This window comes from Oreochromis aureus, linkage group 16 (assembly GCF_013358895.1).
Source record: "Oreochromis aureus strain Israel breed Guangdong linkage group 16, ZZ_aureus, whole genome shotgun sequence".
Taxonomy (NCBI): Eukaryota; Metazoa; Chordata; class Actinopteri; order Cichliformes; family Cichlidae; genus Oreochromis; species Oreochromis aureus.
This window is the reverse complement of record NC_052957.1, coordinates 15,161,758-15,186,959: the sequence shown is the minus strand read 5'-3', so window position 1 is coordinate 15,186,959 and position 25,202 is coordinate 15,161,758. Positions and strand designations below refer to the sequence as shown.

Below are 25,202 nucleotides of genomic sequence, written 5' to 3'. Positions count from 1 at the left end.
AAAAACAGTCTCTGGTCAGTTTACTAATGGAAAATTCAATCACTCTTATTTTGATAGTGCAGTCACCGGGTAACTCTGGCCCTTCATATCCTGTGCTTTCCTACAGACAGGCTGACCAATCAAGAGTCTTTGGACAAACTTTAACTCTTACCATTTTGGACAGAAAGTTATAATTCTAGCGTTTATTCATTGTTCTGCTCTTCTGATTTGCTCTGAGGATGAAGGGAACACTAACTAGAACCTTCAGCAGGTGCAGGACTTCTTCATGTGCCACCAGGACAAGTTCATGAAGTTAGATTGTAGCTGGTAATTAAAGGCTGAGGCGATGCAGGGTCACAAGGGAGGCAGCTGATTATACTGCTCTGTTATTTGTCACAAAGAAATTGGCAATAAAAATATTTATTGAGGTGTCTCTTATAGAGATCCTTAATCATCTAAGACAGATTTGCCTACTTTAGTGTACACTTATGTGCGTGCACGTACTTGAGTGCATGGTCTGCTCTGCACCTCTGCCAGGGATCTTTGCTTTGAACCAGGGGAGGTGAAATTAATTTACCCAAGTGGCCACATGAGAAACTGGGACTGTTGTGGAGGGTCACACCAAGAAGCCTATAAAGAGATAAAATGAATATTGAGCAGAACAGAGTTTAGCTTACTGGTGCGGCCCTCCACAACAGTCCCAGTCTCTCATGTTGCCCGCACCTGCAGCTGAACTCATAGTGCTGATAGCAGGCCTGCCTTGACCAAATATTTTCCTTACCAACTGTTATCTGTTAGTTAATGCAATAAAGAAAAAAGGCGCCTGTTAAGGACACAAAAGTGGTAGTGATTCTAAATATAGTGCAACAACGAGTAGGGAGGTCACACTAAGTGGATAATGGTGCACTACTTGCATGTCTGAAATCATGTTTGAAGTCAACAAATTACAGGTGAACGTGATCTTCCTGCGACTGCCTGGTCCAAAACCTGTACCATGTAGGGGTTGGTATGTGCGAGCAGCAATGGCTATCGTGACGAGTGTCAGACAGTTGCCACCTTCTGACACATTCCCTAAGAGTTACATGCCTATTACAGGGATCACAGGTCTTATTTCACAGTCTCGATTATCTTTTTCCCCCCAATTTAGAAGCTTTTGTTCCGTTAAACAGCACATTTCCCTTTATTCCTTTGCCCAATGTGTGTCTACCTGCCTATATATGAAAAGGGGTGGAAATCAGCCTCCGCACGTGCAGGCAATTTCACATTAATTAAGATTTATAGAAGATGACAATGGGTACACTAGAATTTATGAATCCAATGCACAAGTCTGGGTGTCCAAAAAGATTTATGCATCTGACAGATTAATGATGGTGTGATTCTGCAAAGTGACTCTGTGTGTGTGTGTGTGTGTGTGTGTGTGTGTGTGTGTGTGTGTGTGTGTGTGTGTGTGTGTGTGTGTGTGTGTGTGTGTGTGTGTGTGTGTGTGTGTGTGTGTGTGTGTGTGTGTGTGTGTCTGTGTATGTCTGTGGGGGGGGGGCAGAAGTGTTTTTGAGTTAAAAAGAACGAACAGAGAATCTTTGAGGACCTCTGGTAGCACATAGAAAATAAAAGGGTATTTAAGTCAAACCTAAATACTGCGATGTGAAACACATTGTGTTGCCAAGAACAACAACAGAACCACTTGCAGTTTTCTAATTAGACAAACAGAATGCAGAAGGACGCTACCAATCTATTTCACAGGTGCTCCAGCTGGTTGCTTTTCCTACAAAAAAAAAAAATAATTACAGTCTTTCAGATTAGCATAATGCAGCCAAAATACAAAAAAAAAAAAAAAGAAAACAAAAGATGTACATGACACAAATGCAAATGTTTTACCATCCATGGAAATCCAAATGAGCCCAGTGTCCATGCTGAGTTGTCGAGGGTTTGACCTCATTTCATCAGAGCTTTAGAATAAATTATGGCACATCCACTGTTGACAGTCTTGGCTGGAGAGTTATTGATATTCATGCTGGTAGAATCATGTTTGAATGTCTCTCTGCAGGCCTCCTCAGTACCCAGACTAGACAAGTGGGACACTGTTCACTGCCAGACTACAGGGTAAATATCCCTCTCGCCTCCTATCCATCCTTGTAGGACACTAATCAGCCTTTTGAGTGAACATCAGGGAGTAAGTTGTTTTCTGTGCTTTAAATTTTTTAACTTGAGTGGCACTAACCCAGCAAGAGGTGCATTCTTAATGAATTATTTATATTCTATAGGTGCAGCGAAGGACTTGTAAAGAATATAGCTGTAGTGTCAGGGTCGACTAGTCAATTGTTTGGTCAATAGACTCTCACCTGAACAAATTCTCACTGGTCAGAAAAGGTTTAAATCGATAGCTGTGTAAGACTGAACCGATATCTTTAGCAGTAGTAGTGGAGACCACCTTTAGAAGAAAAAAAGAAGAAGGCATTTTATGAACTCCCCTGCATTTTTGCAACTTTGGAGTCAACCATACTCAGAAAATCTGTTAAGAGTCTAAGTTTAATGTTTAAGTTTACACTACATTGGCTTCAAACTAATTGGCATCATATAAAAGAAGAAGATCGGTGTGTTTGAACTTGAAAAACCAACAAAGCTGACATTATTTCAGCATAAAACAACAATTTAAAAATAATAATAATAATAATAATAATTATGCTGAAAATACAAGCTTTTAATGTCTAATATCAATTTAGGCCAACAAGGCTAGCAGATATTCTACATTTTGTTAGGCACACTATCAAGGTAATGTAGTCTGCTACACACAACTAACTGGTTAATGATTATAGACAATTTCAGTCTAGTGAGATTTTCTTTGGTGGACTTTAGTGTTCTTATGTTTCTCTCTGATCAATGGTCTAGGTACAGAAGGAGTTTTGTTTTTTTGGGGTTTTTTTGTTACTGATGCAATTAAAAGGGTTGATTTGCGGTGCTGCTGAGCAACTGACCCATTAATCTTTCCACAGTAATACCATAAAAAATTCTTGCATGGGTTTTACATGGGGGTTAATTGCAACGGCATCTTCTCCAACTCACGGAAACAGCTGTCACACAGGACAGATGGACAAGCCTAGCACATGCATCTAAGCTATGATCAATCATTTTAATACTGTGAACAGAGCTCGGGGAGCCACACTGCTGCAATGTGGATGAATTACAATGCTGTCTGATGAGGGATGGACATGACTTTACAGCTGTCCCGCATCTTTTTTTCCCCCTGACACTTCTGTAAAAACCTACAATTTCTCACTTTTATCTGTTAGAAAAATTAAGAAGCAGCTCTGAGACAAAAGTGGGGTTTATTTTCAGACACAAGTGCAAAATGTGGTCTGGAGACCTAGGTTGCCATGGAGATGTGGTTTAACAACAGATTTAGCTTGCCATTAGCACAGACCATTAGGCACAGCTTCATCTGGGGCCAGGTGAGGTCATGAGAACACCAGTAACCTCTGGACAACAGCCTGTTCGGTAATGTTAAATGGACAAGGATGCGGCACAAAGGCTGTCCACCAAATCCTTGCAAAGAGCCTAATCCCATAAGCAAACAAGGACCAGCGAAAAGCTTGCAGCTTTGTACCCTTCACTGTCAGTGGGAAATCTGTGCAAATTTAGCTTCAATCAATCTTGCCTCAATTCATTCTCAGAACAGAAGGAACTTTTCAACAAGCACGTTTATTTTGAAGATTAATAATATATTTAAAAGTAGATAAACCATTCGGGCACCAAGCAGGTCTTTTTTAGGAAGATCTTCAACTGCATATACTTCCAATTTCAATTCTATGCTTTTTGTCAGTTTTGAGCAAACTTTGAGCAGACAGAGTTTTCAAATAAAAACCGATCCAAAAATAACACATTTATTAGAAGACTTTTTAATGTGAAAAGGAAGCACTCAATGCAAACTGCTCCTACTTGAAGCGGTTATCCTCTGTTCCTTTGAGGGTGGGCACAAAGGAACCAAGGTCATTAGTTCAGGCTGCTGCAAACCCTCCTGAGCTAAGGATGGCAAGACATTCATCTGCAGGCACAATTACAAAAAAGGAAAGAAAGAAAAAAGTCTGTGTTCAGAAATGCAGAACAGAGCGGCAAAGAGCAAAGTAGGTTTAAAGAGAAAGAAAGGGGGGCCCCCGAGCCCAGGACTGAACAGAGTTCTCAACAGACACCCACACAGACTTTTCTGAGAGTCAGACACTGTGACAGCATGGGCTGGTGTCTGCAAAGAGATGGCAGCAGATGAGAAGGAACCCAACCCTCAAAACGCTTGGAAAAATATCAAAGCGAGGCAACGAACAGCTGGCACTTTGTAGTATCTCCTGTGGGTGACATGATCATCTACTGCATAAAAGGAACACTTTAGATACTTATTTAAATCACAGACAATGGCTGAGGAAGGTATGAAAGCAAAACGGAGGAGAGGAAAAAAAAAAAAAAATCAGACAGAAGGAATGTGTCTGCCCAGGAAGGTCACGCTGTAATTAGAAAAACCTGTGGCCCGCTGACCTCTCCAGCCAATGAACTGTCATGACAGCCACTATCACCTCTTCAAAGACCATGTGAAAACACACGGACATGTTAACTGATAAACTGTTTTTTCTAGTCTTTGAAGTAGAAAAAACTGTTTGCCGACTGATGGGTGAAGGTTGAGGAGCGAGCAGAAAGAGAGTGGGATAAAGGTGGGGGGTGCTATCCATGCACTGTTGCTGTGCTGTATATGCGATCGCTCACCGATTTTGCAAAAGACTGTATTTAAACAAAATTTTTAAAAAGTCACTGTGACGTCGCCTCCTAGTTTGGGAAGTCATATTTTGAAGTCGTGAGTTGAGCAGTCTGGAGGTCGTCACCGTGTTTTTTGATAATGAGTGAATCTGCATCCTCTTTCAGAGAAAAGCTGTGAACGAATGAATGTAAAAGTCACAAAGGCCATACTACCGTGACCTCTTATCACTTTAAACTTGGCCAAGTAGCATGGGTAGACACCCATGCGACTATGACTGTCTGTGCGTCCGACTTGGATCTGTATATGCTGAAAAAAATGTTAATCTCTCTCCAAAAAAAAGGCAACTTGTCAACATGAATCTAACATAAGCAACAAAAAATAAAAAATGCAAAATTCCAAGAACATCATCACTCTTTGTGCTCAAGTGCTATAATTTACTTATTGCACATTGAGATGTTTATAAAATACAGTTTTATGATAATGGTTGCTTAGCTGTTAATATGACCTGAACTTAGTTTGTGTCTTCCAGCTGTTCCTAGAAGTCTTTCTTCTGACTACAGTCACACGTGCACCACAACAGTTTATTACTTATAGTAATTTCCACTAAATGGTGATAGGATTAACGAGGATCTACCAGAAAATGTCATTGTAAAGCAGAAGCAGGTGAGAGCTTTCTTTTTTTGTTCTTTAAAAAAATATTACATTTTGTGCATTTCAGTGTCAGGGCGAGGAAAAAAAGAGAAGCGCCAGACTTGAGGTTGTTATTAAAGTGCAGGTTGTTAATATGTGCTTTTCCTGGAAAATGTTAGACAGCTTTAACAACCAAAAATAGCTTGAAAATCCAAAATGTATATATATGGAATGTGATCAAAAATGATAACAACCATCACTCTTAAAAGTTCTCTATTATGTGATGCTAAATTTCCTGCTCCTAATGTTTGTTGTAGCAAAAAGTAACTTCGAGGTGGGCCAACCAGGTTCACTGCTTTTCCCTGGAGCCCATATTTTGCTTTTCAGAAGGAAAGACAGGGAGTGTCTAATGTGGATACACCTGAGGTTTGTGGGCATCTGTGTCTGCATGTGTGTTTGGGTGTTTGTGCATTTGCACATGAGTGTGTGTCTAAGTGAAAGATGTGGTTTGAGCTACGCCCTGCTAATCGTTGCCTGCTGGCTGTGCAGTGCTTTGATAGCCGTGTAGGTCTGTGCACTGAATGGTCTCCTTTGTAAATCAGGTGCATTCTTTCTCTACCATTTTAGGTCCTACCGCAACTGCCTGGACATGAAAAACTACATAAACATGACTGGGAGCAAAAATGGGAAACAAAAACCCATTTCACACCTATCACCAGTTCTCTTTGAAATAAAAAAAGACATTAGAGGGGAATTCAAACACAACTGTAGAGGCGATTTTAAAAGCCTATTTGTCACAGATTATTTAGACAAAAGCTGAAGGTTATCACTATAGGCAATCTAGAGCCTCATACCTGGAAGAGGATTTTTTTAAGTGGTAAAATCAAGAGGTTATGACAAAAGAGACAATGGTAATGCTCTGAGCTTTACATATGATGGGTTAATCCAAGGATATTAACAATGTATTTTCAGATTGTTTGACACTCATTTATTTTCTGGTTGTTAAGTGGTTGTTCTGTAATGGTCACACAGCGAATGAGCTCTGGAAACTACACTTCCTGTAGCTGGATGTGTACAGACTTCACACCTTTGTTCAACAGATTAACCTTACATATACTCACAGAGGTTTTCTTTACGTTTTCTCACAACCACAGGCCAAGGAGGTAGCGTTTCTCCAAATGTCTGCGGATAATATGTATAGAGAAGAGCCTGCCACCCAGCTGTTCAGTGAGAAAAATACAGACGGTGAGGTACTGGAACTTGTGGCAGATTCTGCACCTAGTGGTGTTTGTTAATGTCTGAGTGGAGTGTTAGACATCACGAGACGGTGAAAGAATTTGCTGTGATCCTAAACTCGCACATGAAGACTGCACCCAGCAGTAAAGAACAAAGGCCTCAGAACCTGGGCCTCACGCACTGACATCACGCACATCCTCTGCAACCAGACAATGAAACAAAATTGGAGGGCGAAAGCAAGTTTGTTTGAGTGTTTTCATTCTGAACCGACGCCATCTCAGAGCAAAGATAAGTGGGATTTTACATTTCCCTGCAACAAAAAAAAAAAAGCTGCCTTTGTTTGAATGAAGAACCTTATATCAAAAGCTCCTTTATGTTTGGACAAATAACTCAGCCACCTGTGGTTATTGTTTACAGAGGGAAGTCTTCCCCTAACGGTAAAATAATCCTAATGCGGCAGCTGTAAGAGAAAGAACTGCCTGGAATCTCTGCAATGCCAGCTGTTCTTCTAACGCTGTACCTCAACAGAGAGGTGATACACGAGTATGCAGAGCAGAGCTTACAATGAAATTCACAATAGATGTGAAATTTTACAACATAACAAACCAAAAAACTCTTCCCCTAAAATATGATTCGCTTTTCTGGCGCCAGCCTTAAAAGATTTCATCTATTCCATCATCACAGCAGTATTTAAAAATCAGAAAGCCACCTAAACAAAAATCCTGCTTTGTTAACCAATTTGCTGTTGTCTGACCTTTAGCAACAAATCACTGTTTTATGTCAAAACACCCAAGAAGAAAGTGCAGAGACAGCACGTACCATTCTCCGCCACAGCTGAGGCAACAAAGTTCTTAATGCCCTCTCTTTCTCTCTCAAACACACACACACAGAATGACCAGTACTTTGAACGCGGGTCTTTTACATCACTTAGATTCCATAAATTTTTCACTTAATCTTCCTGAAATTCAAAGAGGCTGCTCAGGCCGTGAATCGCTTTGAAATGGAATTAAAAGACTTAGAAATTTTGCAAGTCACTGAACCGGTGACAAATTTTTGTTGTTGTGTAAAGCTGCTTATCGTCATGTGTTTGAAGAGCCAACACGTTCTATGCCTTCTCAGACCTTGATGATAATAAAAGTAACGTGACCAAATATTCCCTTGATATCCCTTGAAAAAAGAACAAAGTTGTCACGTTTTATGGGGGACGTAGCCATTTTCGTATATTGGTTTAATTGGAAAATATAACCACATCTGGGGTTTGCTTTTCCTTCACATTTCAACGATTAGACCCACAGTTCCTCCCAATATTTCCAAACTAGGGCAAGTGGTTGGCTTATCTGTGGGGACATAAAGCAGGGGTTGACCCCAGGTCTCAGGTCAACAACAGAGTAGCTCCTCCCGGTCCAGCCAGGTGCATGTGTGGCTTCTGTCTCCCTACTGACAAACAAAGGGAGAAAAGTCCTGGCAACTGCTGGTAAGTGCATATCCATTGTGTGTACAAGGCTGGTGAATGTGTTGGGAGTCGGAGGAATAAACAGCTGAAACTGTTACCTCAAAGAGTGGACAGCTAGTGAGATTAACACTACATCACCCACAACAGACAGACAACTGTGTGGCAGCTGCTTCAAGCAGCACATGGAGCTGTAAGCCTAAGCAAGTGGGCTTTCATTCAGGTATTACGGTAACACACGGTCACACTCAGCAATTGAAGCCGAGCCAAAAATGCAATTTTCCTGGATATATCAGCACGAACTGATCTGAAGAAAGCAACAAAAACAGCACATGACTATTTACTCCTCTCAGTACAGTAAGGCTTCAAAAGGAGAAAGCTACTGGGGCCTCTGTGAAGGGTAAAGAAATGGGCCACTAAGGCCAGTTTGCCAGAAAAAGCATTAAATCTTGGTGGAAAAATGTAGACTCACATGTCTTAACAAAGGTCCTTGGTATGATCTAAAAAACATGGTGACAAACTATGTACTTTATAGGCTGCTAAAGAAAACCAGCTGATTAATTACTTGTCTGAACTCCAACTAAGACAAAAAGTTGTCTCCAAGGAACTCACCCAAAGGAAAGTCACCACCATGCAACAGCATCTTGAGAACAGAACTCTCCTTATTAATTTTTGTTAAGTCTGACTGCTGGTATATTAAAAATTAAAGAACAAAGCAGAGCAATTTCATATAAACTCGTGTCGTGGCGAGACTGCATCATTATTTCTACCAACCTGATCTTTAAATACAGCGATGCACCCTCCCAGCAAACACCAGCTACAACAACATTTTAATCTTTATAATGCAATAATTTTCCCAGTGTCCCAAATATCAACTGTAGTAATTCCTATACACAGTATGTCCCTGCTACAATTACCCAGCTCTCAGAAAATGAGAACATCAAAAGGCATCTACCCACAGCAAACTAGTGCCCACTCATGGAATGGCAGACCATAAAAAGGTACTTAAAAGGGATTCACATGGTCAATTTCAAACAGATTCCTTGCAGATTGACTACAGGAGAGGCAAGTGGGAAGGAGGAGGAAACGAAGGAGGAAGGACCTAGGAGGAGCACAAGATGGAGAGACTAAATTAGCAAGCTGTGTGTTTTTGTGGTCTTGGCAATGGGGAGATCCCAAAGGAGAGCTAATGACTGTAGTGGTATCTGGCATGGGGGCCAAGTTTCCTTTACTGTTTTAAAGTCGCCTCCAGTCCATAGCCACCAAGTCATGACCAACATATGCTGAGCTCTCGTGCAATTATACGATTATCAAGGTCGTTCCTCCCGTTTATTTCCATTATATGCTGCTGAGCAGATTTTACAGACATTTTGTCCTTCTGGATCTTCTGAAGAAAGGAAAGTCTGTAGAGTCCAGCCTCTAAGGACGCTTAGAGGGCCAGAAAAAACCCCAGACTTATAAGACTAATAAAAAATGCATTTACATAATGTGTAGTGTATCCAATCATCTGGTTTTATGCATTACTAACTACATTTTAAGTCCCAGGAAGGACAAGATTATAAAAGGATGATCTGACAGCAAATTTTTATGACATACATTTCATTGAGGTCAAGTAAATAAATAAACTGTTAAAGCCCAGAAAATAAAGATATATAACAGATATACAGGCCCCATGCAGGCACAACAGTGGGGCAAAGGTAACAGTTGTAGCTGACCTCTCATCCGTAAGAGCCCTAAACAACAGAAAGGAGTGGCAAGACTTTTATTGTCCCGGCATGAGAAAAGGAGGCAGAGCCACTTCAGCTTGATGGATGGGTTCCAACTGGGAAAGTGAGGCTGGGGATAAAGACTTGTATCCCGCCATAAAACTCTGCTGCTCTTCGTCTTCACACACCTAGTAACTTCTGTGCTTAAGTGTGGAATAACAAGAAAACTACACTATCTGAGTGATTCACACAGGCTAGACAGGTTGCAACACCTTCATTAAGGAAAATGTATACAAGGCTGCAGTGCTCGGATCTCAATCCCTTAATGTACTGGAAAGCAGTCGAGGTGATGTGGTGAAGTGTTGTGTGTGTGTCTATGGAAAGAAAGTCACTGTTTCCCCTTTAATTTTACCACCGGCTGTTGAGTGAAACAATCACATCAGACAAAGGATGATAGAGCACGATAGATGGAGCTATGAGACATCTACCGTGCACACTGTAGACAGTTTGAACCAGACTTCTGAGGCAAGCCCTCAGGTGCTAAAGCAGGTCTAGGCTGGTAGGTGCAGTATAAGCATAAATGGTCAACCTGCTATTTCAAGACACATCTTCGGAGAAGGCCATTGCACGTACAAGTAAACAATGTATTGCTGAGACTGACTCATGATTAGTCATTTTGGAAAGGCCCGATGCAAGCTTCCAAAGTGAAACATCTGTTATGACACAACGGTCACATTGCATCTCCAGTCAAATCAAAGATAGAAAGAAAGAAGGTATCCTGCTCTGATCTCACAGTTAGAGATGTAGCAATGGCTGCATCATTTACGTCTATGGCGCGCTGTGTCACCAGTGACCTACAATGCGTGAGATCATATAGCTGTCATTTTTTCCCCACACTATCTTTTACCAAAACTGGAAAACTCCCCGCACAGAGGACAAGTACAGGAAGAGCTTTATAGTTCAAGTGTACATCTTAAGTTTTTCCTCAAGTACCATTCTAGTTATGGCAACAGTGTTTACAGATATCTAGAAATGAAGCACTGGTTTGTTTTTTTTTATAGGTCAAATGGAAAAAGTGATTTTTTTTTCTCCCACCATCAGTTTTGTATATTTGCCAAGAGCACACTTAAGATTTAGCTTTCTCTTCTGTTCTCTTCAGCTCACTTAACTCACTTCGGTTATCACATTCTCAATCTTTAACTAGAAGGCCATCTGTGAAGGGTACTTCATAAAGCTTAGTCAGGAATGAATTTATAAACTCTGAATGTAGCTTTAGTGTCTTGGTGTTTGGGGTATCTGATTCCTGGATCCTAGCTGTTTTTCTTCCAGATTTTACACATACCTGAATCCTTCTTGCTCCCCTTGCCTCCATCTCTGTTCTTCTTCAGCACCGCCTTGAACATGGCAAGATTCCTGGAATCCTTTCTGCAGAGCCCCTGGGGTTAAAGCAAATAAAAATATTCATTAACCCACAGTCACAGCAGGATAACTGAGATGCATCCATTGTCAGTCTAACAAAACAGAGGCCGTTTTCTGTATTCACGTGCAAATAAGAAAACAGATTAAACACACGAGGCCTTTTTTGTTGTTTTTAGTCAAGAAATGTGCCAAATGTGTCCTCAAGCTTGGAACACAGCAATGGCAAAACAGTGTACTGTATATCTGCATTTCTATCTGTTTAGCTGGCACTCGCCCGGGAGTGTTCCCACAGCACTCCCACTCCTGCAGGTCATCAGTGGAGGGGAGCATGGAAAGAATGCTCTAATATTTAAACAGAAAAGGACAAGTTCTGCTATCTTGTTATGCAGGAAAACAGTCGGTCGAATGCCCTGAATTCCACATGCAATCGACGCTACGGGGCTGCACTTGGGTGTTTACAACTGATATCCATGGTTCCTCCCAACCCTGTGTTCATTTTGAAACCTTAGAGTTAAACGGTATAACATGAACTCAAGGTCTGGCCTGGATGTTCTTGCTTACTTTGGGATTATTTATAGTCTTTACGTAGCTGGACAACAGTAAAAACATTCATAACACAGCGTTGCCTAGAACAGTTAATTGTGTGGGATTTTTGGTTACCATCCCTCTGAACACATTACAGGCTCCTACAGTACTGTATTAATAGCAGCAGAGCAATCTTTCCAATGAAGAGAAAAGAATGGTTTCAACCAAATAAGGATATGCCATGTGCAAACAAAACATAGTTCTTAACCCAGAGGCCAGGCTTCACAAATCTAGGTCCTCTTACTGCTCATTGAAAGAGGCTTCTGAATCACCCTTTCCCCCTGTATACACCATTTTTTTATTTTGTTTTTTTAAATCCTTTACCTTTTTATACCCCAAACCAAACCTTAACAAGAAATGCACCTGATTTGTCACAGTATAAGACATGTGCACACTGCTTTTATGTGTAGAGGTAGAGAATATTGCAGTTCATGACATCACAGTGCAAAATTAAGAGCAGTTGGTAGTTGCTGTGTGGGAGCTCGCTGCTCATCGCCACAGTAACAATAAACACTACGCAGGTGAACCCAAAGGAAATGAGAAACGCCCTCTTAAAACTCTAAAAGCCAACATGACAAATTCCTTCCATCCCCCCCATCACAGCCCGGACACAAACACACACACACAAAGTCAGCACCCAGTGAGAGAATGAGGTTCACCTCTTCAGGCATCATATACAGTTCATCATTCCTAATTCTGAGCTATGCGTCTATCAGCTGTTTGCATCAGGTGCGGAGTTACAATGTACATATTACTTGAAAGAAAGCCAACCATGTGTCATCACTGTCGTAATGACAGGTTAACAAGAGCACAATGATGACAGCATTATTAAAAGTCCATGAGCATTTTAGCTCCGGGAATGGAAAACGTAGAAAGATTGCTGCATGCAGTGTAATGGAGAGTGATTCGAGACACTGGCTTAGATACACTCTAGCCAACAGAACACAACTATGACACAAGGTTGCAATAGCCACAAGTGGTAACGGAACCAGATCTGGTAAACTAAAGTACTATGTTACAAACACTGCTTTGTTTAAACTCTCCAAAGCATCAAAAATGAAAAACCTTAAAATGATATCGGTGGCAATTAGATTTACACCCACTGGCCAGTTCACACGTTCATTGATAAATGTGGGCAGGTAATCGTCCAATCATGAGGCAAGAACTCGATGAATTGACTTGCTGCCATGAAACTGATACAAACTGTAAATACAGTCAAGATGACCATATTTACTGGGAAGTTCAAACTGAGCACCATTGGATGAACGGTGATTTAAGTGACATGATATCAGTGCCAGATGGAGTGGAGTGAGTATTTCAGACACTGCTCATCTACTGGGATTTTTTCCACGAAAACACTGAAAAAAACAAAGAAGCAGTTCTCTGGGAGAAAAATGCCTTACTGAGGTTAAGGGAGAAAGGGACAAAAAGCTTTGAGCTAATAGGAAGGCAACAGTAACTCAACTAACTTTACAACTAAGCTATGCAGAAGAGCATAGCTCTGCACAACACTTCAAACCCTGAAGCAGCAGAAGTCCACATCTTAAAGCAAATGTTCAGCTAAGAACACTGAAAGTGAGGCTACAATTCACACATATTCACAAGAATTGAACAACATAAGAGAGTGAAAATATTGCCTTGTCTGATTAGTCTCAATTTCCAGTGCAGCATTCAGATGGTAGAGTCAGAATTTGGCAACAAGAAAGCGCGGATCCATCCCGCCTTGTATCAACAGCTCGGGCTGCTGCTGGTGTTGGTGTTGGCCCTGGTTAGGAGTAGGGGGGTAAATGAATATTGTTACTGACCATGCTCATCCCTTTAAGACCACACTGTGCCCATGTTCTGAAGGCTGCTTCAAACAGGAAAGCACATCATGTCACAAAGCTCTAATTATCTCCAAATGTTTTCTTGAACATGACAATGAGTTCACTGGACTCAAATAGCCTCCACAGACAGCAGAGTTCAATCCAATAGAGCACCTTTAGGATGCGGTGGAACAGGAGATTCTCATCATGGATGTGCAGCAACTGTGCTCTACTATCACTATGCCATGAAAAGTTAAGGCTACTCTGAAGGCCCAACCTAGCACTAATGGGATGTACCCACTAAAGTGACCGGTGAATACACTGTGATAGACCAAAATCTTAAAAGCAGACAAACAAAAAAGTAGGATGATTTTCATAACAAACTAAGTGTCTTCATTAAGTCTTCTGGATAATCACGAACAACATTTTGTGTTAATGCCGCCTAATCCTTGCATTGTTTTTATTGGCAGTGGTTGTGGGGAATCCTGAAAAAGGTTAATGAAATCAAAGCTTAATCCCCACGACAGCAGAAGTATTTCGATCAGCATAGCAGGGCTATAACTTTGACATTTGTAAGACAGTCCCCTCAGAGAAGAAGCACGAACCGCATGGTACGCAGAGCGATGGGAATCAATACTCTTTAAGCCTTCAAGGTCTGGTCCATCCCAGTGCACAAAGCTGTGTTTGTATATTAGCATGGCCCCTTACTAGGGGCCTCTCAAAATTAAAACAGAGCAGTGCAAGTCCCATCAAGGCTCGAGGGTCTTTGCAGAAACACACTTGGTAAATGTGAAATATTCACATTTACCCAGTGAAAAAGCAGTTAATTTGCTGCTTCTCTTGTTTATTTGAGGCAAATTGTCATAAAGTTCCAACAGACCATCTAAAGGGATACACACAAAAGACCTCAGCATGATTTTCCCACTGCTGGCATTTTAACCAGACATACATGTCAGCACGAAGACCTTCACATGAGAGCTGTCTGTTACTCTGTAAAAGCTCAAGGCAAAACTAAAACTGACTCCAATCTGTGGTATAATGTCAAGGCAGCTTCCTTTTTAGAAAAAAAGAAATTGGAGCCTGGGTGGGTTAAAAGGAGCCTCGGGTTATCCATATATTTGTTTTCCAGGTCATTCCCAATGTGACACAGTTCAAATCCAGACAGGTTACGAAACAGGAAAGATCCACACCTGCACAATGCCGACGTGACATGTGGTTAATGGGGCCAGCTCGCTATACCATAGTCATCTGAGAAGATGCCTATATAGAGAACAGAAAGGGGATTGTTTGTCCTGATTACATCTGGTGGGGGAGCATTTAACAAACACTGATGCTGGTGAGTTAGCCTGCTTTGCACTTTATTAAGTGGCAAACAATAGAGAGTGCACCCTCAAGCTCAGATGAGCTTCCAGCATTGGAGCAAACAGCTATTTTCCACCCCATGCGTTCATCTCTTTCCTGTTGATATGCCCTGCCAGCTCTCTTCATCAACTGATTCGACATGAGTGACTGCTCTCAGTTTTCCACCCTGTTGTCATAGCAACATGGAAATTCTCACTCTGGGCTGACCTTCAAGCTGGTTTATCAAACAAGCTAGCCTAGAAGCAAACTAGTGAGACTTCAAAATTCTCGTGTGAAATCCATAATTATCTCTTTTATTTGCTGTCCATTCGCTGGGTGCAGGAAACAGGCCTAGCCTGGCCTGTGAGTTCAAGGGTCCATAAACAATGGGGCAAGTTAGCTAACAAACCTTTGAAAGAGGAAGTGCTGGAAGTAGGTAGGGAGGAAAGCGTAGTCTGAGTGTCAGCCACTGTAAACAAAAGGTTGTTATTCACACTAATGCAAGTGGAAGAGAAATAACAAAAGAACAGATATTTTTATGGCACTTCTCTACCGGTTTGACTCAAGTGTTTCCTGCTCAGCCTTTTCCCTGCACCAGCCTATAGGAAGCAGGCCTTCATCTTGTAATTAGGGGGAAATACCTTGAAATATTAATGGACGACTTAAACATTGCGATTAACCCACAAAAAAATTACACAGGTGATCATATGGTCTGCCATCTAGGTTTTTCTAAGCTAAAGGTGATAATATTTGGAGAAGAAAATGGAGTACTAAGCACATACTAGCATGCTTTGTTAGCCTGATGGTCTGTACCATTAAGCATAAATGAGCACATGTAATTTGTGAGATTATAGCATTAAAAATGCTCCAAAAGATACCAAATACATGGTCAAAACCATCTAGTTCAGCGACTCGAAATAGCATAAATGGTGTCTAGCAGCCAAAACTGCCATGGATTAAGGATTACTGGCATTATAATAGCTGAGTTATTTAAAGAAAAAGTCACCCCTTTGACAGCTTTTAGTAGTAAACCACTAAATAGATTTAAAAAGTGAAAGTTTCAAAAAAATGCTTACTGTTCTAAGGTTGAACATTTTCACCAGGACATCTATAGCAATTGCCTCACTATTGGACCCAGGCTCAAGTGGATATTCAAGGAACTACAGTTTAGGACACTCCTGTATTGGTGCCACCTTTCAGCCCCAAAAGTGGTCTACTTTTTAGGTTATCGTCTACTTTTCTATCTGTAAAAGTCACTGCGTCACACTGCTTTACACAAAAACTATTCTAAGCTAATCAAAGTTATGTCTCTGTAATGGGCATGTGGTATCAAACAACTTACAAATGTCAGCAAATCAGTATGCATGTATGCATCTTGGTACTCTGAAAGCCAGCATGACAAATGAGTATTCAAAAATAATGAGAAACCCAAAGAGGCGACATCATTTGTGCCAAACAAGTTATGTGAGAAAAGAAAGAGCAGAAGCAAAACCAACGAGTGCACTCTGGTGACCATTTGATTCAAAGGTCTACATAGTCTGAATGAATCATGTGTACAAGTTGCAGCAGCCTTAAGGATACAGCAGTGTCAAAGAAATGGACTAGAAATCAAACCTGCTACCTCTCTGTAGCTGAAATGGACTTAAATGCTCTCATGTTCCTGTTATCAGAGCTAATGTTCAAGTTTCTGTAGTCAAGAAATGCCTTTAAGCATCAGAAAAAGCAGTGGTTTATAGTATCATCTTTCCAATGCATAAACTTTCCCAGAACACAAAGAAGCCTTTGAAGAACTCGGCAACATGCATTTCTACAGGAAATCAAGGACTACATTTCTAATACTAATAATAGGGCAAAGTAATACCATCACATCAACTACTACATGGCTTGTAAGTAATATCATGTGGCTTGATCATTTGAGCAAATTTAACAAATATCATGGGGAAACGTTTCAAAACTGAACGATGAGAAAAAAGGTCAGTACTCCTTTGTTTGTTTACTTTGAGCCAGCAGAAAATCATCATTTCATCAAAGGCTGTGGCAAATCCACGGTTCGAGCTCGGGGCAAAATAAGCTCGGTTCTTATTGAGGATGACGAGCCAAATGGCTTAGTGCAAAACTTAAAAAGATAACAAATCTGATCTACTTATAAGACTGGCATGGGAAGCTTCAAAATAGAAGAAATTAATTCCCAACAGGCAAAAAAAAAAAAAACTAGCAGAAGCAAAACTTGATCTATTACAGCAGCTGAAGTAACCATTCATTAACAGAAAGTTCAGGTGCATTCTAGGCTTCAAACTCAAGAGCGTGTTTTACCCCCTTTTGTCCTTTTGTCTATCACCTGAGATTATATAATGCCAATAATCAGTGTTTAACTGACTTTAGCATCAGTCAATAAGTAGGACAGTTAGTAAGAATAGAGTAAAAACAGTGCCTTTTGTGTTCGGTTATACCCCTAATCCCTGTGTCAGCAGTGAAAATGAGTAAACCTGTTTGGTTTTATCCATGAACCATTGATCTAGAAGCATTAAGGCATGTTTAATGGGCTAGTGAGTTTTCTGAATATAGAGTTACATTTCGGGGTCTGGAAACTAAACCTGGCGTGGGAATGTCAGAATAAGGCAAGACCGTGCAGTGAATTTGCATAAAACAGCACTAATTTAGATAAACACATCACCCGGTACTATGAATTTATGAATGAGCCGGCATGGTTTTCGCTCTTCGCTCTAAGATTAGACCACCTCCGATGTAACTCCACACTAAGTAACAATGTTGCGTCAATTTCCGTCCTCATTTCTTGTTATCAATTATGACTAAACTCTCTTATCACTCTGATACCAAATTGCTGCAGCAGTCAAGTGGAAATAAAAATCTGCAGTAAAAATAAATAAAGCCAAATCGTTGCTACTTAGACTAAGTTTGGTATTCACTTCTGTGAGAGACTGGTATTTGAGTAAGAGTAAAACATTAACAAGCAGTGTGCAAAGTCTACAGGAAGTCCACGCAACACATCTCTATTAAGGTTTTATCAATCAGTGAGTCACATAAAGAATTATAGCAAGGCGCCAGTGCACCAAAAAAAAAAGGATCACAAATGATAGATCTTCACCGCTGTGTTTGTACTTTTGTATTTCCATTCATTTTTCACGTAAAAGTAATAATGAACAAACAAATATCAATAAACACTTTTCACACATACTTGAGACAGGTTACCATTCAGTAAGTTGGCTTTATGGCTCCAAAATGACGAGGTTTTTCAGGTGTGCGTTTTCGCAAAGACGGGTAAACGCTGACATCTCACTGATCCAAATAAGATTTGTTTTCCTAAGTCCTTGTTATGACAGGAATACAATTGGTCTGGGTACAAAACATTTGCACACAGCAGCTCTTTGTTGACGACTGGCTCATCGGTTTGTGGGAACCCAAACACTTCCATACTTCCAAACATAACCAATGTATTTATGTAGACCAGAAGAACATAAAAGCAAGTGGAAAACGGCACACGTTCCACAATGGCGACATATGGCCACAGTAAAACTGTTAACAAACCATCGAGTTTGGCTTTGCCTGCTTTCTTCGTCTACAGCAACCTTCACGGGTGCTTGCTGCAGACTGGTCCAGCCCACTCTACAATGAAGGAGAGCAACAAGCCGCACACAGATGAGAGTACAACTCACACAACTATGTGCAATTTGCAGACACCAGTCACAGATGCAAAGGAGATATTGCACACAGGTCATCGCACATTCCTCCCACAGACTCTAAACTAGTGTCAACTAAATAATCATCAAATTCATTTGAAATACAAATAAAGTGAATACTCCAAATAGTGTGTTGTGCTGTTTTTACACATGTTCTTTTGGTTTATATATATGACCCTCTCTCTCTTTATCACTGCATCTCTGGGGTTTTCAAAATAGCTTGAAAAATGTAAATCAGTAACAGCTGGTACTAAGAAGCACCTCCAAACAATCACGTGATTTAGACACACACAGCCTAACCACATGCTCAGATATGGGAAAACATACACACTATACTCGCTCTCACACCTGGACTTTCAACCTATACTGCAGGAAACGCCGGGCATTTTTTATGGCTATTAAATTCTGCAAATGTCAACAGCATTACTGAAATACAAGACAAACTCCAAATAAATGGCTGTGATTCTGCAGTGTTTTATTAGATGACCCGAGGGGAAATGTGGCAATTAAATGGTAAGGAAAGTAATTTGATACACAAGCTGCCATACCCTTTATGAAACTTGAGCTAATGCAATTACACAGCTTTGCCACTTTGCCAAAAGGTGTGTACATAATCTGTCGTCCCAGCACTGAGAAAGCGACAGAATATTTCCTGATGGTGATGTTATGTTGTGTCTATGACACATGCACATCTTTTAAGGAGTAAACACAAAATAGGCTGGTATAATACTCTTGCAGGTTCTTATGATAACTTCAACAGAGCGTCTACCCCACAGGGTGGCACGAAACTCCATAATAGCCTGTAACAATTTGTGCTTTGTTCAGGTTCCAAGAGCTCAAGGGGGTAACCGTTTCTGCTTTATGTCATTATGTCACAACATGCCCTAAAACCACTTTAATGGCTTTGAGATGCAAAAGTGTCTCGCATGTGTTTTCTGTAAATTCCACACACAATGCGCGTCATAATCTTCCTCTTGATATATAATGCAGAGGGGATTCCTTCCTTGAAAGTTTCCACATTCATCAGACAAACCGTCGTTAAGCTTTTCAAACTTAGATGAAAATCATATGGCTACTGTCACAAAATCCTGCAATTGGCCTTCGCTTTGCAACTGCAAACAAGCTGACTGGAAGCTGTCCAGCAGTTTGAGTGACAGCTTTGGCACGTCTTAACACACCAAACCAAAACAGACAAGTATGTTTAACAGGTTAGGGATAAAGTAATCTCTAAAATCAGATATCTGCATATGAAGATGCTGATTCTGAAAGCAAGAAACAAGATTATTGCTACAGGAAACATTCTGATTTGCACTGATAGTAAATCTGTGCAATCACATTTCAGAAGGTTTTGGTAGCATGCAAGTAAATCATGTGAGGGAAGAGCTAAACAGATAATATGTTGCAATTAATCATGACAACGGATGGAGTTTCATGGAGAGTTGTATGTAACACAGTAGCATTCTCAAACTTTTTGCTAATGTAGTTACAAAATACTGCACTCCCGTAAGGCTACACACAAGCTACTGTGCAGTAAGATTTGGTTACCCTTACTCACACCAGATTTTTACACCAAGGCTTTCAGAACCCATCCGGTAGGCTCACATACGGAGTCCTGAACCCTACAAGCCGCTAAAAATCTGGCTTTCCTGTTGGAACCATGGACTGGGTCCTTTCAATAGGACAAAACCATTATCCTTATTATCAGCACCAGCTCAGTGTGTGCTGTCTGTCAGGTCACTGGCTCCAGTAACCTTCCCTCCTCAGCCATAACAATACGACTCTGATGCCAGCATCTGTTATAAGCCAACTGGCTGAGGACCATGGGAACCAGGCTCTGCAGAGAGTGGGAAGCAGACTCTTGAGGGACTTTCAATAAGATGACTGCCCTGCAATTCAAACACCTCATAACAGACAATTGGGGTAGTTCTAGCCTTGGCACAGAGGCATGCAAATCCTCTCTAATGGTTTCATAATCAGCGTAAAATTGCCTGAAATTATGTTGGAAAGTTAATACAGAGCATATTCCCGTTAACTGACCATCAGCATGATTGTCAGCAGCAAAGCCTGTCCCACCTGTTGAGTCTGAAATGGGGGGGGAAAAATCAACACTAGAGAGGCAAAGTGCCCTCAGAGCTAAAATGAAACAAGCAGCTGAGTGGAGGAAATAGCAAATGTTGTGGCAGCTTCTTTCAAGGCTGAATGCCTGAAGGCTTTAAGGTTATGAAGATTTTATCGGAGACAGTGATCAGAGAGCATGTTGAATCTATGACTTCACATGCGATCGACGATCAAAGCTTCATCCTGACATTTACAAGCAATTTCCGAGGGGGTGAAAACAAAAACTGGAACTTTGATTTTCAAAGCACCTGGCTTAGTTACAGGAGGATTCCTCCACTGGAAATATGCTGAAAGCAGCAGAACTCATATCCAGCCAGTGGTCAAACTTCAATGACTCAATTTATGTGGGTGGAAAAGATTACAGTCCTTTAGCCTTAGGCCTACAGCTATATCTGGATTTGGTTTTGCTTTCAAAACCACCACATCCAATCAGAAAATACAGAGCATTAGCATCAAACAAGACCACACAGTCATAAGAAAAGTAATGACCTTTCTGGAAATCATCTGTGTCCTAATAAGCAGGACAATACAATTATCACTGTTCTTCCCGAGCAAGCTGATAACAGACACCAACCACTATATGAAACTTTCAGACATGCAGTCTAAAAAATAAACACAATCCACTGAACATTGATATGAGTTGATCTTATCACTGGAAATTTCTATGAATAGAACCCTGAATTCAAGTGTTCCTCCTCCCTCCATCTTTTTTTAATGCCCATGAGCCCTTTCCTCTAAAAGGGGAAAATAACGTTGACTGTGCATAAGATGATGCGCTGTATTTTATTGCTCACAGTGTTTACACAACACACCGATGGCCACATCTGGTCCATAGCTACCCTCACCTCACTTCTTATCGGATTACTGGTGATAAAGTAATTTAGGTCACTTCAATACTGTGTAGCATGCGAATCTGCACCAATTAAATCTTAAATTCCAAATATTTATTTTCATTTCACATTTTATCGACTATACAGAAACTCTGCAATGGTCTTTCTTCACCTTCAATGAATAGTCCAACTCTGAAATGAGTTTTTCCCAGTTATTCTGACACACATATGGGCAGTTGGATGATTTTCCCCAGTGGATGAATTTTATCTGCTGTATCCCATTAATTCTGCAGTCCTTACATCTAGTTTCCCATTCCTTATATATTTGCATGACTGACTTTAAGGATTATTATACCAGGGATCCACCCATATATCAACTGAACACACCATGTGGTGTGGACCAAGGCCATCCCATCCCTGACTCATACTGTATTTCATTCAAAGCCTTAGAATGACACCAGAAAAGTTTAAAATGCTTAGACATGATAAAACCTGCCTGGAAAGTGATGCTTTTCCTACCTTTCTATAATTCTCTCCACACGGAAACAGGAATAAACAACAACAACTACTACTTACTGAAAACTGTGCTCAGAATTTTGCAATGCAGAGATTTTTGTAGATGAGGCCATTTTAAAAATTATTGCCATCGACTAATCGATTAAATGGCCACCTCTTCGGTCAGTACGAAGTGTTTATGAAACAAATCTTTTTAATTACTTTGATTAAAGTTACTTCAGTTACTTTAAAGTTGCTTCCTTTGATTTTAACAGCCAAATGAATGGAAACTTTACCTGCTTAAAAAAGCGATTTTTTTTAACCCACTAACCGAACAACTTCCCTTAAAGTTGACCTAATTTAGCATCTCAGTAACGTAAAGTAAAAGCAGCAGAGAAACCAACTGGAACAAAGAGGCTGAATGTGTGTGCAACTGAAAATAAAAATCCCAATGACTGCTGTCAGTCCCGTTGGTTTTGAAGACTGCTCAATGGGCATGTCCCGACATTCCTCCCAACAAACTGCCACTAAAACTCTCACGCTTTAACACTACTTCTCCCAACTGGTGAACAAACTAACAACAACAACGACCACACAAACGATCTGCGAATACGCTTTAAATCTTACCTGATAAATGTCATGGATATTAAAGTCCTAAAAGTTTCACCAGCACTCTGAGCGTATCTCCACACGAGTTCAGTCCCCACTTGCTCCACCAAGGTAGGCTACGGGACGTCGGACTCCTCCTTCTCTCGCATGAGGTCATCTGTGGGAAGGATCAGCAGCGGAGAACAAACCAGATCTACCCCTCCTTCCTCCTCCTCCTTCCTCCTCCTCCTCCGCTTCTTTTCTTCTGCTCTCATTGCTGTGTGCATGCCTCATGGACATGACAGGATGCTAGAGATACAAGCTGCAAGCATTTAGTTTAAGGAGTGTGAAATTCTCTAAAACTTCAAATTTTTCTTTTTCTGGATGCTCCCTTTAGAGGTCGCCACAGCGGATCATATGCCTCCATCTCACCCTATCAATTGGGTCCTCTTCTGTCACACCAAACTTTTGCATATCCTTTTTCTCTAGATACACGCTCCTCTGAGGTTTTCCTCCTGCCAAGCAGCTCTATCTTCAATATCCTTTGTCTACTATATCCACCATCCCTCCTCTGCACATGCCCAAACCATCTTCTGCCTCTCTAACTTTGTCTTAAAAGTCTTAAAAGCACCTTCTTAGTCAGCTGGATGCAGGTTTTTCCCATCCTTATAAAGAGTACAGTTGCACAATGCCAAAATTAGCACCACTGCCTAACACTGAGGCCCGAGCTCAGTTTAATGATTGGTTGGAGAAACTTGCAGTCTTGGATGGGAGATGAATCCAGAGGAAGTGAATCAGCTGTCTGTGTTTTCTTCCAGAAGCCTTCTGGGAATATATGTAGAAAGAAGAGAACTGAAAATGAAACTTTAAGGTGCTTAAGTGAAATTAAATCGTGTGATGAAGTTGGAAACATAGAGAGGGTAGTGAATGGACCTTGGACTGAGATTAGTTTTCCATACAAAGGTATTTGTGTTCCAAAATCTGCCGAAGCTCTTTCCACATTGCCAGGAATAAATCTGTTGTAGAATATTGAAGAATCCATTATTTATTTAGGTGGACCAAAAGTTGCAGAACCTAAAATGCTGCAATCAAGCCAAAAGTGTCCAGTGAATATCAGCTGAAGCTTGCCTCGCTGTCCACAACATTTTGCTCAATCACTGTTACTGTGTATGGCTATTGTATTCTTACAAGCTACGCTTTAGACATCTTCAGGGTGGTCTTTTCTTTTTCATATAATTGGAAGAAAAGCAATAATAGGATGCTTTGGTCTATGTTGTATACAGTCTTTAACAGTTTCTGACAATTTTATATACTAATTACTATATTAACATACTTACTTGTTTCAGATCCTAAATTGAGTTTTACTCTGCACTGATAACTGATTGCAGCTATGTGCTACTTTGCAGATGTCGATTTTACATGTGAACATTAAACTGTCTGTAAAATATATGCATGGCCTCATTAATCCTTCCAAGAACATAAAGAGTAACATGGCACCAGATGGACTGGCTGCTGCACCAACACACTGCTTTGCATTAATGCTTTCTGGTCATCCTTTTTCAGCAACAATGTTCACTCTGGGCACATGTAGGCAATTTAAAATCTCCAAACTTTCATAGTCAACTCATAGCTAAATACATTAAATTGCCAGTTGTCTCACTGTTTGCAAACTTAGCAAGTATGCTGTGTAATTTCCTCCTCGATGATGTGCATTAGAAGGAGGGAAGTTGAAAGATGAGTCAGAGCTTTTATGTAAATGAAGTCTAATTGGTTTAGGTCTGTATTAGTGGCTGCTGAAAGCAGGATGTTGCTCATTAGCTTTGTGCATACTGCTGAATCATAGTTTGACCATAAACCTGTTGACTTTAACATTTTAATGTTACAGCTTGATCGAAATGCTAGTTTTACATATAGTAATAAATATAAAGTATTTCATGAACTACAACACATGTGTCAAATTAGGTTACTGGACTATTGCAATTAGATCCGGAGTAGGGTTTTCCACATGGTTTGATTCAGTTCGGTGTGGCAAATGAAGTTCGTAGTGCACCTTAGTCTATGGTGACCTCATGAGGTAACATTGTTTTATGCAGCTTGTTCTGAGGGAAAATCTTAATGTCAGTGTAATCTTGCAAAAGTTTTTTTTTTAAACTCCAATTCTTTATCGTTAACAGCAAGAATATAAAGCGATATGATGATAATTGTTCTACATTGTGCTGAGGTGACAAGAGTCTGCTGTGAAAAAGGCATAATCAGAAATCTTAGTTTTGGTGGAAAACGGAGTCTTACATAAAAAATCTGTACATTGTGATATTCCCTGCATTTTGCATTAAAAAATACTTTGTGTGTATTATTATCCTGCAGTTATGATGATATAGTTTGTGAAGGAACATGGACAGTGGCACTCATATTTCTTCCAGTAAAAAAAGAAAAACACCTATTTTCCGAGTTTGTTTTTTGTTGTTGTTGTTGTTGCTCTCAGGTGAAACTGGTTCAGCAACTGAATGAGTGAAAGTCTTCAGTGGTTATGAGTTCACGATTCCCTTGGAAACTGCTGTAATGTGCAGATTCCAATAAGACCTGA

General features: G+C 40.5%; 1 protein-coding gene across 3 annotated transcripts in view; it reads right to left on the bottom strand.

Annotated features, from left to right (window-relative positions):
- The window catches only part of tanc1b (tetratricopeptide repeat, ankyrin repeat and coiled-coil containing 1b), a 107,856-nt gene extending 85,021 nt beyond the window's left edge, over window positions 1-22,835 (bottom strand). For 2 of the 3 annotated variants that reach the window (XM_031743074.2, XM_031743075.2), the window contains exons 1-2: window positions 22,658-22,832; window positions 11,082-11,175 (exon numbers count right to left, since the gene is read on the bottom strand). In XM_031743074.2, the coding sequence (XP_031598934.2) occupies window positions 11,082-11,142 (61 nt within the window). In that variant the 5' untranslated portion in view covers window positions 11,143-11,175; window positions 22,658-22,832. Of the gene's footprint in view, window positions 1-11,081; window positions 11,176-22,657 lie in introns of all 3 variants that reach the window. The other variant, XM_031743076.2, reaches the window with a different exon arrangement.
- Window positions 22,836-25,202: the final 2,367 nt, after the last annotated feature.